Source organism: Engystomops pustulosus, chromosome 2, assembly GCF_040894005.1.
Source record: "Engystomops pustulosus chromosome 2, aEngPut4.maternal, whole genome shotgun sequence".
Classification (NCBI taxonomy): domain Eukaryota; kingdom Metazoa; phylum Chordata; class Amphibia; order Anura; family Leptodactylidae; genus Engystomops; species Engystomops pustulosus.
In genome coordinates this window covers 131862688-131877936 of record NC_092412.1, presented here as the reverse complement: position 1 = coordinate 131877936, position 15249 = coordinate 131862688, and the positions used below count along the sequence as shown (strand labels likewise).

Here is a 15249-nt window from a genome sequence, read left to right as displayed (position 1 = left end):
TGGACTTCATGGAAGGCATGCTGTGATTTCATATGATCTATGTACCGTGATAGACAGACCGTTATTTTTAATATTTGGTTATGTTCCACAGGACTGGCGCATAGCAAATGTGGTACCAATATACAAAAAAGGATCAAAAAGCGATCCTGGAAACTACAGACCTGTGAGTCTAACTTCTGTGGTGGGGAAAATATTTTAGGGGTTTGTTAGAGATGCTATCCTGGAGTATCTCACTGTGCATAACCTTATAACCCAGCGTCAGCATGGGTTTATGTGAGATCGGTCCTGTCAGACTAATCTGATTGGTTTCTACGAGGAGGTAAGTTCAAGAATGGACCTGGGGGATGCTGTGGATGTTGTATATCTGGACTTTTCTAAGGCATTTGACACTGTGCCGCATAAAAGGTTGGTATATAAAATGAGACTGCTGGGAATAGGGGAAAATCTGTGTATTTGGGTAAGTAATTGGCTTAGTGATAGAAAACAGAGGGTCGTCATTAATGGCACATTCTCAGATTGGGTTGACGTTACCAGTGGAGTGCCACAGGGGTCAGTATTGGGACCATTTCTTTTTAATATTTTTATTAATGACCTTGTAGTGGGTTTACACAGGCAAGCTTCAATATTTGCAGATGATACTAAGCTGTGTAAAGTAATAAATACTGAGGTCGATAGTTTAGCATTACAGAGGGATTTGTGGAAGCTTGAGGAGTGGGCAGAGAAATGGTTGATTTGGTTTAATGTAGATAAATGTAAAGTTATGCACTTGGGCCATGGAAACAAAACGTATAATTATGTTCTAAACGGTCAATTACTTAGTAAAACTGGAGCTGAAAAGGACTTTGGGGTATTGGTAGATGGTAAACTTAATTTTAGCGACCAGAGCCAGACGGCTGCTGCTAAAGCAAATACAATTATGGGATGTATCAAGAGAGGAATAGATTCTCATGATAAAGACATAGTTTTGCCCTTACACAAATCTCTGGTCAGACCACACATGGAATATTGTGTACAGTTTTGGGCACCAGTGTATAAAAAGGATATAGTAGAGCTGGAACGGGTGCAGAGGAGAGCAACCAAGATTATTAGGGGAATACAGGGACTAGAATACAATGACAGATTACAAAACGTGGGATTATTCAGTTTAGAAAATACCTGAACGGACAGTACAAGGATCTCACCAAAGATCTTTTTATACCTAGGCCTGTGACCAGGACAAGGGGGCATCCTATACGCCTAGAAGAGAGGCGATTTTAACATCAACATAGACAAAGGTTCTTTACTGTAAGAGAAGTGAGACTATGGAACTCTCTGCCGCAGGAGGTTGTTATGGCGGACTCTATGTAGATCTTCAAGAGAGGCCTGGATGCCTTTCTGGAGAGAAAAAATATCACGGGTTATGGACTAAAACAGCTCTGTTAGTTAAAAAATAAAAATGTTACGCCTCTTAGAATATTGAATTTTAATTCTGCATAAACATAAAAAAAGCTATGTAAATGAGATATTTCCTTAATCATCCTGACTCACAGAATGAAAATAACATGTTATCTATGCTAAATGGTGTAAAAAACAAATACTAAATGTTAAAAAAATTACAGAATTAATTATTTGCACCCCCCCCCCATTTTCATCAATGCTGTATTACCACACCAAAATTGTACCAATGTAAAGTTCATGTCATCTCACAGAAAATAAGCCATTTTATGATAATATTTACAAAAACTAAGAAACATGTTATATACAGTTTTGCCCTAAAGGATGTTATGAATTTTGTGGGTTTTGATAGGTACACTTAACAAGCTATAACATGTTTCTTAGTTTTTGTAAATATTATCATAAAATGGCTTATTTTCTGTGAGATGACATGAACTTTACATTGGTACAATTTTGGTGTGGTAATACGGCATTGATGAAAATGGGGTGCAAATAATTAATTCTGTAATTTTTTTAACATTTAGTATTTGTTTTTTTACACCATTTAGCATAGATAACATGTTATTTTCATTCTGTGAGTCAGGATGATTAAGGAAATATCTCATTTACATAGCTTTTTTTATGTTTATGCAGAATTAAAATTCAATATTCTAAGAGGCGTAACATTTTTATTTTTTAACTAACAGAGCTGTTTTAAGTCCATTCATTTTTTACGTGATGAGTTGTACTTTTTATTAGTATTATTTTTAGGTAAATGTGACTTTTTGATCTCCTTTAATCCTGTTTTTTAGGCAAAACATTTTAATTTTTGCTGATTTTATTTTATGCGTTTGTTTTTTACTATGATCGCTTGTTCAGAATAATACACTGCCTATGTGTTTGTAATGTAATTTACTGATTAAATCACTCTCTTTCAGGCAATATGTGAACAGCGGCATCCACAGTGCTCCTCTTTTTCAAGGTCTTCCCAATGCTGTAAGTTTTTGATGTTCTTGGTTAAATATTTAAAGGTGTTTTGATTGTTAGTTACAATCTTTGTGTACACTAGCATCCTACATCATCCTAATATCATGGAATCAAAAAGTTACAATTTAAATATGAGTCTCAAAACGGAATGAAGAGGTTACAATGATAATTGCGTAGTTAATAAATATGACCAGCTGGAAAGATGGGATAGAAAATCTTTACCACTCTCATATTGAAAGTTAATGGTGTTTGGATGATCATAATTTATGAAATTAGATGTTTTTCTTTTGGCAAGATCAGGTATCTCTTGCATCTTTAAACCTATGCACTGCACATTTTAAAGCTGCTGGCAAAACAATTGTGAATGTGTTGTTTTGTTTGTCACCCAGTGTTGCCTCGGTTTTAAGCTGCATTCATACTACTGTTATGTTGTTTCATCGAAGATTCAGTAATTATTTTTACAGAGAATATATTTACCTTTGCAGTATTATCCTTGCTGACAGAAACCTGGTGAAATCTGAACTAAGTATACCATCTATCCATAAATCCAGGAAATCTGTAAAAACGGGATATTTTCCAATGTCTGTTATGATTTTCTTGATTGCAATTCTTTTTATTTTACAAGTTACCTTATATAACTGTGTATTCTAGGCAGTAGACAAATATTTCACATGAACTTTTCCATTTGATGGGGTTTTACATTTTATATCTAATAAAAAATTATTAGTTGTCCAAGATTTTCTAACATGTTTTGAGAAATAATCAATCAAGTTCTTGGTCCAGGATGCAAAGATGCCTGTTTGTTATGCTTTTATTTTATAATGCTGTGTTTTCAAGAACTAGTAAAAGCATACCTAATTATACCAATTTAAAGGTAGATTTTTTTATTTTAGACATTAGCAATTTGCATGGGTGCCACTGTAAAAATATTACATCTCTCCACCTACTTTCCCAAAATGCACATTTTTATGCATTTTTAGAGCATCAGTTCCATTAGTAGTATCACACAGTAACCCCTACAGGGGTGAGGAGAAACGTAATGGCAGACTGGTAAAGTTAGGGAGGGTGGAGGGGAGGGGAGCAAGAGGCAGAGGGAAGAAAAAAATAATTAAATAGAGGGGAGAGGAAACATAGACCATTCCCCACCTCAAGCAGAGAGAATGTTCTTGTAGGCAGCAGAGTTCTGGAATACTATCCAGGGGGTCCACATTGTCACAATGTGTATCCTGTAGAGAGGCGGTGAGATCCTCCATTCGGAATATCTCTTCCAGCTTTCTGATCCAATGGATCAGGGTCGGTGGATTCAAGGCTTTCCAGAGAGCTGGCATACAGGAGTGTGCAGCATTTACCAGGTGTCGCAGAATACCCTTGCAGTAGGCTGCCATAGTGAACTAAGAGTAATGGAGAAGAAGGCCGGGGTGTAAGGTACTTGAACCCCCATTATCAACATTATGGTGTTGTGCACTTACAAATTCCCTCAATCCCAGAGGAGGAGTGTAGAGGGGAACATTTTGTGGGAACTAAGTAACATAGTGTTAGGTTTTATTCCTACATTTGACTATATCTTTCTTCTTCCCTTAAAGCATTAAACATTAGGTTGAACAGTTTTTTAAACACATACAAATAAATTACTAAACATTTTCTTTAGAAATAATGTTATTGATGTAACTTGACAATGCGTCAAAAACAAAAGGGCTATTGACTGCTCAACCCTGATTATTTAAGATTTTTAAATAACCAAAGGAGTTAAAGGTTTTCTGTATATAGCAATATTATTTCTACACTATTCACATATATTGTGTGTATTGTTTCTAGTGTTTTCGTACTTATTGGAAATCATGAGGTTTTTTTGGAAGTCTTGTTACTTCATTGGTACCAGGAAGATATCCTAATAAACAAAGCAAACTGGGGCTATTAGGGTGGTATTATAACAAATTCTAGAATAATAACTTTGATTGACAAGTGTATACAGTATTTGCAATGACAAAACTAAATAACCTAAACAGTTCAACAGTTTAAATAATATAAAGTACCATATATACTCAAGTATAAGCCTAGTTTTTCAGCACAAAAAATGTGCTGAAAACCCAAACTCGGTTTATACTCGAGTAAAAAAAATAGGTTTTACCAGGTTTTTGTGGTAAAATTAGGGGCCTCGGCTTATACTTGGGTCGGCTTATACTCGAGTATACACGGTAATCCTGTAATCTTATTACCTTTTTATATCTTGCAGTTTGTATTTAGATGTGATAAGATTACTGTGTCAAGTAAGATAGATATAATTCTTTATGAAGCAACATGTTTTTTTGCTGTTACCCTCATGATTACCCAGTATACTCGAGTATAAGCCAAGATTTTCAGCCCAATTTTTGTGCTGAAAATTCCCCACTTGGCTTATACTTGGGTATACAAAAAAACTGACTACTCGCCATTCCGATGGCCCCGGCACCTCCTCTTCATCTTCATGCCGCATGTCCGCTACAGTTCCCTGGGCAGCACCTCTTCTGTCTTCATGCTGGCTGCAGGTCCACGACAGCTTCGTGCACAGAGCCCGGCCGGGGCACTTGAAGACAGAAGAAGTGCTGCCCACAGAGCTGTCGCGGACCTGTGGCATGAAGTTGAAGAGGAGCTGCCCGGGCCGTCGGAATGGTGAGTAGTCAGTTTATTTTTTTTAACAGCAAGTTATACCTTACACGGGGCTGGCAGGCAATATATACTAAAGGGTGGGCTGGCTATATACTTTAATGGGCTGTCATGCTATATACTACAGGGGATGGCAGGCTATACACTGCTGGGGGCTGGCAGGCTTTACACTACTGGGGGCTGGCAGGCTATATACTACAGGGGCTGGTAGACTATACACTATAGGGGCTGGCAGGCTATATACTACTGTGGGCAAACTATATACTACTGGGGGCTGGCAGGCTATATACTGGGGAGGCTGTGACCAATTCTATATAATGGGGGAGCATGCAAGCTATATACCGCAGGGGCTGGCAGGCTATATACCACAGGGGCGAACAGGCTATATACTACTGGGGGCAGGCTATACACTACAGGGGCTGGCTGGCTATATACTGGTAGGCTGAGACCAATGCATTTCCCACCCTCGGCTTGTACTCGAGTCAATAGGTTTCCCCAGTTTTTGGTGGTAAAACTATGTACCTTGGCTTATAATTGGGTTGGCTTATACTTGAGTATATACGGTAGTTCTTACACTACAAGGCTGTAAGACTGGCATAGAGTGAAATATATATACATTACAACAGGCTGTTTTACAGATTGTGTTTTAGTATAATTTGCAATGAAACTGTTGAAGAAATTAACTATCTTGTGTATTACTCATCAATATGTGCTCAGAATGCAACATAAGCATTGAAAATAAGATTTATATTGGTAATTACAACTTGGAAGTAATACTGATATATTTATTTTAAATAATTTCATTATAACACAGAAGTAAATATTTTTTATTATACAACTATGTTAATGCTGTTATTAACTGTATTTTACAATTTTCACATAGGCACCGCTTGCCTTTATTATTGCACTCTAGGTTGGAAAATATACATATAATTTTGTAGGCTGAAATAGGATGCATAGTCAGCAATAAAAAACCCACTTTTAAGTCGCCTGTCTCGGTGTAATGTTAATACAAGTGTCCTACTTTATCACATAATTTATAGATTTAATTATTTGCATTTATTGTCACTTTCTTATTGCACAATGAAAATAGTGTCTTTAAAAATGGTGCACAAAAATTCCAGTTAAAGAGTAAATTTCAAATTTTCATTTTCAGATTTTTGTAATTTACATTTTCTGTACATGATTGTACAGTATGTGCAGCCATTGTGCATTAGCTACCACATTGATGATAGGTATCTCTAATTTAGAGAACACTTATTGACTTAAATGGGCAAAAGTTCTAGGTTAGCTATGTGGCCTGTTTAGGTTTTATTGTGCATGAATAAGGAAGAGCTATACGGCACAGTCCTTAGGTAGATTCAGACAGCATTCCAGTAGAAATCATGATGGGCAAACCTGCAGTATAAATTGACATCCTGTGCCATTGTAGTACACTATTTATAAACATATATTTTTTTTATCAAATAAAACCCTATATATTGACCCATTGGGGCACATTTACTTACCGTTGATGCCGCCGATCCGGAATGTCCGACGAGGATTCGGAGCTGCCGCGATTCACGAAGATCGTACATCCAATTTCCTGCATGTGGCGCTTCCCCGCTCAGGTCCGCCGTAGTTCACCATCTTCTTCCCGGTGCATGTGAGTGCTGATCTTGCAACACAATTTTGAAAGTCAAATTCCGCGGTTTGTCTGAATCAGTCGGATTGTCCAATGGCCACACGGCCCGGTGTGTCACATGAAAGCCGTTGGCGATGCGCCAGAAATAGTCGGGAAACCCGACGGAAATGCGTCCAACGTACCGTTAGTAAATGGAGGAGATATTTCATACTTACAAATCATTCCCATTGAAAAAGTATCCCGCCCCAAAAGGGGAGGAGATTGGACTAAGGCATTGAGATCACAGGAAGCTTACTGGATTTTAGCTTTAAAAACACGATTCCCCATAGGTCTTAATTATAGAAATGATCTATTAAACATGTATTAGATTTATAGCTTACCTTGAAATATTTTCCTTTTTCTGTGTATGTGCCCGATTATCACGTGACCTTGTATGAACTTGTTTCCGGTTTGCCGGCAATGCTTAAATACTCTGTGTTAAAAGCATATCAAAAGGCTACGACTAAGGACTGCATATAGTCCGAAACGTGTCAGATTTCTTTTTGTTATGAGACGTCTTCATTGTTTTAAAGAAAAAAGTTTTGAATAAAGTGGAATTTTAACATTTAAAACCGAAAATCCTCTTTTGACTGGACGCCGGATAATCCTCGTTCTAGCACAGCACGTCCGTGCATCGGCAAAAATCAACAAGACGACAACGAAAAGTGGTGAGCTGAACTCCTTTTTCTGTTTATGCATATATTAAGCTGGGCTTTCTTTGTTCTGTGCTCCGACTAATCCAAACAAGATAACAAACTTTATACACAAATATATCGTTCTTGTTTCATGATTTATATCACAAATGAATTTTCCACTACGTAAAGAAATTTTTATATAAATACGTCTAACTGCAAGCAACTGCACTCGTACATACATGAGTTATCTCTCTCAAGTGAACAAAAATGGATGCTCCTGTTGTTCACATGTCTCTGTGCCCTCGGATGAGCGAAAACCGACTGCAAAGAGCCAAAGAAATCTTCACTATATCTGACACAATTCCAGAAAATCAAGCTCCAACAAAAAAACGCTGATTGCGTATTTGGAGAAACTACTGCTTAATCAAGTAAGGGTGTGGTGGGATTACACCACACTAACCCAATACCTGGAACATGAAATGATTCCTCGTGGTTTAAGGCTATACAAACTGCCTACAACAATCTACACAGACGATATTCTTAAAAAATGTCAGCAAATATTATCGGACTGCTCCATGAAACTAATACAATTAATAGTACAACACAAGGAACAAAAACTAAAGGAATTGAATGAAAAAACTCAAATACTAGAGTCAGAACTATTGAAAGATTACAATCAAGAGGAATATCACAACATCATCAATTGATATTAATATAAAAAAACTGGGAGACAGTATCACAAAAACCAAAAAAAGCTAATTTGAGAGGGATGTACAAGACTACAAGTCAGACAAAGTCTACACATGGAAGCAAAAACGCAATTACAAACCCAAGTCCATCCTAAAAAACGGGATCAAAATAACTTCCAGCCCAAAGTTACATTCAGTTCATCGGAGTATGAAACATCGGACATAAACATGGACATATCGGACACCGAGGAAAATAGAAACAAATATCAATATGATAATAAGACACAACAAGGAAGCTCACGACAACAGACAACAGAAAAAACGCACACGCCGGGGAGGAAGAAAACACAAATCCTGTAAAACACCCTATGATCAGACGCAAACAACAATAGATGAGAAAAAGCCCAACAAGGATTCAACAGTAATAAATTTATCTGCATGCATTCTAACATCATCTCAAATTTCAGTACTAACGAAAGGTTTGAATTTTGTGCCGTCTAGGAATTTTGATTTATATGAAACCATCAAAGATATAAATAAATTCATACGTCTCTTAACATTAAAAAGACATTTCTTTGATCAAAATTATAATACTCAAACTAAAACAGCCATTGAAGACGTGTTCAATGTGCGGGGCCAATCGAACTTAACCATTGATAATATGTTTCAAGAACATTTCACAATGATGCAATTGACAGAACTTCAGGATAACACAATAGAAGAGTCTTTTCCAATACAACAAGCTGCTAATTTCGTTGTTACATCTAATTCTTCATTTTATCTGGTGAACTCCAGAGTAGATGTAATGGACCAGTTCCAGTATGGAGTAGAAAAAGATCTAGCTACATTATATGAAAAACAATATGACCTAAATACGAACAATCTCACAACAGGAGAAAAACGTGCAATAAAAGAACTCCAAGCCAACCCCTACATTATAATTCGATCATCAGATAAGGGAGAAACAATCACAGTCATGGACAAAGAACTGTATAAACAAGAAGTTCTTAAAATGCTACAAGAACCTGAAACATAGACCATGGTACACAAAGACACTACCAATCAAGTCAAATCTCAATTAGAAAAAATGTTACAAGAAGGTGCATCTTTGAATATTTTTTCTCAACAAACAGTGGATAATATGATACCAGAATATCCCAATACACCGATCCTCTATGCATTACCGAAAACACAGAAAAATATCTTTCCTCCACCATTAGGACCGATCATATCAGGAGTAGGGTCCACAACAGAAAAAATAGCAGCTTGGTTAGACAATGGGGCAGATTTACTTACCTGGTCCATTCGTGATTCAGCGGCGCGTTCTTTGCGCTGGATTCGGGTCCGGCCGGGATTTATTAAGGTAGTTCCTCCGCCGTCCACCAGGTGGTGCTGCTGCGCTGAAAAACATTGGAACGCACTGGAGTTCAACGAGCCGGGCTGAGTGAAGGTAAGTGCAAGCTCCACGACAGATTTTTTTTTAAAAATGCGGCGGTTTTTCAGAATCTCTCAGGTTTTCGTTCGGCCACGCCCCCGATTTCCGTCGCGTGCATGCCAGCGCCGATACGCCACAATCCGATCGCGTGCGACAAAATCCCGGGGCAATTCAGGGGAAATCGGCGCAAATCGGAAATATTCGGGTAACACGTCGGGAAAACTCAAATCGGCCCCTTAGTAAATGACCCCCAATATCTTACAACCTTTCGTGACGAGAACACCTGGATACATAAAAGATACATTTGAAGTACTGAAAGCAATGGACACTATGAAGTGGCAACACAATTATGCATGGGTTACATGTGATGTGGTGGGTTTGTACACCTGTATACCACATACGTTAGCTGTTCAAGCAATTCTACACCGTTTAACTCAATACAGTAAATTTTCTAGGGAGCTTATCAATTACATTTTAGAGGTATTAATTTTTTTTACTGAAGAACAACTTTTTCAATTTTGAAGGTTCGTTTTATTTTCAGCAACAAGGCTGCCCGATGGGCGCAAAATTTTCCCCTACGCTGGCAAATTTATATATGTCCTGGTTTGAGGAAAGAAACATCTATCATACAGATAATATGTTTGCATCACAGATAATCTGGTACGGTCGCTATATAGACGACTGTCTATGCATATGGAAAGGTCCCGAAGATAATATACCCAAATTCATACTAACCTCAAGTACCTCAATACTAACTCCCTTAACTTAAAATTTACATTTTCTTATTCATATAGTTCAATTTCATTTTTGGACATAACTTTAACTGGGAATAATTCAAAAGAATGTGTACACACTAATTTATAAAGAAAACCAATATCAGGCAATACATTATTGCACGCAACTAGCTGCCATCCTCCACACGTAATACGCAATCTCCCTAGAGGGGAATATATACGAGCTAAACGCATATGTTCTGATAATGATACATACAGAGAGGCTGCCACACAAATTTCACAACGACTAATGAAAAGAGGATACAACAGTAGTCATGTACACAGAATAGAAGAAGACGTTAACACCAAATCGAGAACTCAATATTTCACAAAGAAAAAGTTAAAGAAGAATATCAATGACAATCAGGCTATTACATTCAGTACAACATACAGTAAACAATACAATCAAATTTCACGAGTTGTAAAAAAACATCTGGCTATATTATGTCAAGATGACAAGCTGTCCCAAATATTGAATAAAGGAGTAAGATTTGATATGCTTTGTGCAGCGCTGCGTAATCTGTGTGCGCTATATAAATAAAGAGTTATTATTATTATTATTTGTAGCCAAGAATGCACCCAATTTAGGGAACTTATTGTCTCCTAATATGTTCATGACACAAAAAGATACACAACAAACTTGGCTAAAATATAAAGGCAGCTACAAATGTGGAGGCACACGATGTAATTTGTGTCATATACTACATAAAACTACTGTTTTCTCGTCTACTAACACATCTAAGCAATATTACATTAGTCCTACATGAACTGCAACAGTGATTATGTGGTATATTTAGCCACATGCACATTATGCGACAAACAATACATCGGCTGCACGGCTAGAAAACTAAAAACAAGAATCTCAGAACATATTGCAGCAGCAAAGAAACAAAGCAGTCAATTCCACACAAAAATGTCAGGACTATCCAAACACCTACATCAGTGGTCCCCAAACTAGAGCCCGCGGGCCACATGCGGCCCGCGGACCGTGTTTATCCGGCCCCCGTCGCATCCAGCGCTTGGAGCGCCAGCGGCTCCTGCTGAGGCCCCCGGCAGTTGGGCAGGACCCTCCGTCCGTCTGGACAGGAAGCTCCTGGCCGTCACTGAATAGTGCTCGACACGGCCGATGCAGCCGCCCGAGCACTATTATTACATGTGGAGCGATGTGGCCGGAAGACAACCCCGGCGCACATCGCTCCTTGAACCTGGATGCGCAGCCGCGTAATGACGTCATCACGCGGCCGCGCACCCCTTCCCGGCCGACAGCAGCCCGAAGAAAGAAGACACGGGAGCCGCTGCCAGAGTGAGTACAGGATTTTTTTTTTAACCAGCAGCAAATATATTTTGCCGGTCGGGGGGCCCTGATATAAAAAAATAATTAATTATGGGGGCATTAAGTAAAATGATTAATGGTGGAAGAGCAGTATAGGGAATAATTAATGATGGAGGAGCAGTATAGGGAATAATTAATGATGGAGGGGCAGTATAGGGAATAATTAATGATGGAGGGGGCAGTATAGGGAACAATTAATGATGGAGGGGCAGTATAGGGAATAATTAATGATGGAGGGGCAGTATAGGGAATAATTAATGATGGAGGAGCAGTATAGGGAATAATTAATGATGAAGGGGCAGTATGGGAAATAATTAATGACGGAAGAGCAGTATAGGGAATAATTAATGATGGAGGGGCAGTATAGGGAATAATTAATGGTGGAGGGGGCAGTATAGGGAACAATTAATGATGGAGGGGCAGTATAGGGAATAATTAATGATGGAGGAGCAGTATAGGGAATAATTAATGATGAAGGGGCAGTATGGGAAATAATTAATGACGGAAGAGTAGTATAGGGAATAATTAATGATGGAGGGGCAGTAAAGGGAATAATTAATCATGGAGGGGCAGTATGGGAAATAATGATGGAGGAGCAGTGTAGGAAATAATTAATGATGGGGGTGCAGTATAGGAAATAATCAATGATGGAGGAGCAGTATAGGATATGTGCAGTGTACAGAGGAATTTCTTATTTTTTTTTTTTAACTTTAGTCCAGCCCTTCAACGGTCTGAGAGGGACCGTGAACGGCCCCCTATGTAAAAAGTTTGGGGACCCCTGACCTACATGAACAACACGGGGGAGATATTTCATACTTACAAATCATTCCCATTGAAAAAGTATCCCGCCCCAAAAGGGGAGGAGATTGGACTAAGGCATTGAGATCACGGGAAGCTTACTGGATTTTAGCTTTAAAAACACGATTCTCCATAGGTTTTAATTATAGAAATGATCTATTATACATATATTAGAATTATAGCTTACCTTGAAATATTTTCCTTTTTCTGTGTATGTGCCTGATTATCACGTGACCTTGTATAAACTTGTTTCTGGTTTGCCAGCAATGCTTAAATACTCTGTGTTAAAAGCATATCAAAAGGCTACGACTAAGGACTGCATATAGTCCGAAACGCGTCAGATTTCTTTTTGTTATGAGACGTCTTCATTGTTTTTAAGAAAAAAGTTTTGAATAAAGTGGAATTTTAACATTTAAAACCGAAAATCCTCTTTTGCCTGGACACCGGATAATCCTCGTTCTAGTACCTTAGTAAATGTGCCCCGTTGAGTCTCACAATCTAGAACGTTAGGAAGAAAGTACTGATTAGACGTGACAACTACAGTAGTATAGTACAATAGAAAAAAGAAGCACCTTGACAACTAGTAACTTACCAGTCACACGTATACTTATTCGGTCCCAAAATTTATGTTGATTTCTCTGAGCATGACTTATTTTATTTCAGAATTTGCCAGATGTTTTAAGGTCCACACTGTGCCCTAAAAAATACAACAGTCACTTCTTTTATATACAACACCATTATCTCCTTAGCGCTCAGCGCAGTACAGCTACGGCGCAGAGACGATGCCGGTCCAGCGCTGCACAGCAGCCGAACCTGCATCGTTAGCCGCGGGATTTCAGCGGTAATTTACCGCTGACATCCCCGGCTAACACCCGTGGTCTAGTTGGCCCCGATCGCGGGTGTTTAACCCGTTAAATGCCGCGGTCAACGCGACCATGGCATTTAACATGCCTTCTGGGGGTCTTTACCCCACGATCGCCCCCCTCGCACCGTTTTCGGGGGGGGGCGATCGCTGTTTTGGCACCTCTGGGGTCCGATTGGGACCCCAGAGAAACCTGGAGGGTTTATCTTTAAGATGGCGTCTGTGACGTCATCTTAAAGGCAAAGTGTCAGCCTATGCATCTGCATAGGCTGGCACTGATAATACCCTGCAATACATTAGTATTGCAGAGTATTATCAAGAACAAGCAATCAGATGATTGCTTGTTCATATCCCATGGTGGATCATGTAAAAAAATGTAAAAAAAAATGTTTTTCAATAAAAAATTACTTTATAAATCACTAAAAATGCCCATAAGCCCCAAAACATATAAAGAGACATATAACGCTCAAAAAAGTCTAAATCATAACACAAACCCCACATATATAGTATCACCGCATCCGTAACAATCCATAGAATAAAACTAAATAACTATTGAACCCATATGATGAACGCCGTAAAAAAAACGTTAAAAACCCGCCAAAAATTATGATTTTTACCTATTATATCCTACTAAAAATGCTCAACAAAACATATGTACTCCAAAATGATACTGTTGCAAAGAACAACATGTCCCGCAAAAAACAAGCCAACATCCAGCTCTGTAGCCAAAAACGTAACAATGTTATGCCACTTGGAAGACAGCGATGCAAAAATGATAGATTTTTCCCCACATTAGGGTTTTATTTGGCAAATTTGGTAAGAAAAAATATTCATGTCTGGTATCCCCATAATCGTATCGACCCATAGAATAAAGATAACATGATTATTAGGCTATATGGTGAACACGAAAAAAAAAAAAGTAAAAAATCCAGTACAGAATTGATGCTTTTCTACTCATGACCTCAAAAAAAGTTCCTAAATTTTCAACAATAGGTGATACCAACCCCAAAATGGTAACACTGGAAAAAGCATCTCGTCCCGCAAAAAAAGTGCCGTCACATGGCCCAAATAACGGAAAAGCGAAAATTTTATAGCCTTCAAAAGGGGGCAACGAGAAAACTAAAATCCTGGCAGCTGCAGGGTGCTCCTTCCCTTCTGCGCCTCGCTGTGCCCCCATAACACAAGTAACGGCCACGTGGGGGGGGGTCGCTGCACTCAGGAGAAATTGTAGAACAAATTTTATGGTGAGTTTTCTCTTTTTATCTTTTGAAAATGTGTAAATTTTAGGGCTAAATGAACGTATAACCGACAAAATTTGACCATTCTAAATTTCACCGCCATTTTGATTCAATTACTATGAACATCTCAAGGGGTTAACAATCTTTGTAAATGCTGTTTCTGATAGTTTGAGGGGTGCAGATTTGAAAATGGGTTGGTTATATAGGGGGTTTTTGTTGCTAAATATGTAAAATTTGATTTCAAACAGTATTTATCCCCAAAATAGTCAATTCTGAAAATACGGAAAATCGCTATTCGATTTGTAGGCCGCGTGACGTCAAAATAAATTATCCAAACATTTCAAAAATTATGAAAATGTAAAGTAGACAAATGGGAAATGTTATTCTGCAAGTTATTTAGGTGGTAAATAGATCTGCCTGAAAACGCGGTGATTTTGAATTTCGAAAATGGCAAATTTTTCTAACAATTCATCATTTTTTTTCTTTTTTTTGTAAATAAACGCAAATCTTATCAGCCAAAATTTACCACTAAAATGAAGTACAACATGTGGGGGAAAATGATCTCAGAATCGCTTTGATAAGTAACAGTGTTCAAAAGTTATAACCATATAAAGAGACGCAGGTCAGAATCTAAAAAATGGGACTGAGCCTTAAGCTGTAAAATGGTTGCGTCCTTAAGGGGTTAATAAACAAATAGGCCCTCCTAATAAATGTTGTGTAGGCATCTTCTTTGTAAAAGATATACTGTGCCCTACTCCCCCCCCCCCAGTAAAAAGTATA

General features: G+C 38.2%; 1 protein-coding gene across 6 annotated transcripts in view; it reads left to right on the top strand.

Moving 5' to 3' along the window:
* Positions 1 to 15249, top strand: part of LOC140118478 (uncharacterized) — a 197753-nt gene that overhangs the window by 154540 nt on the left and 27964 nt on the right. For all 6 annotated transcript variants that reach the window (XR_011853202.1, XM_072136451.1, XM_072136449.1 and 3 more), the window contains one exon: positions 2352 to 2409. Coding sequence is in view for 5 of the 6 variants with exons in the window: in XM_072136451.1 (XP_071992552.1) it covers positions 2352 to 2409 (58 nt within the window). In the remaining variant the exon portion in view is untranslated. The remainder of the gene's footprint in view (positions 1 to 2351; positions 2410 to 15249) is intronic.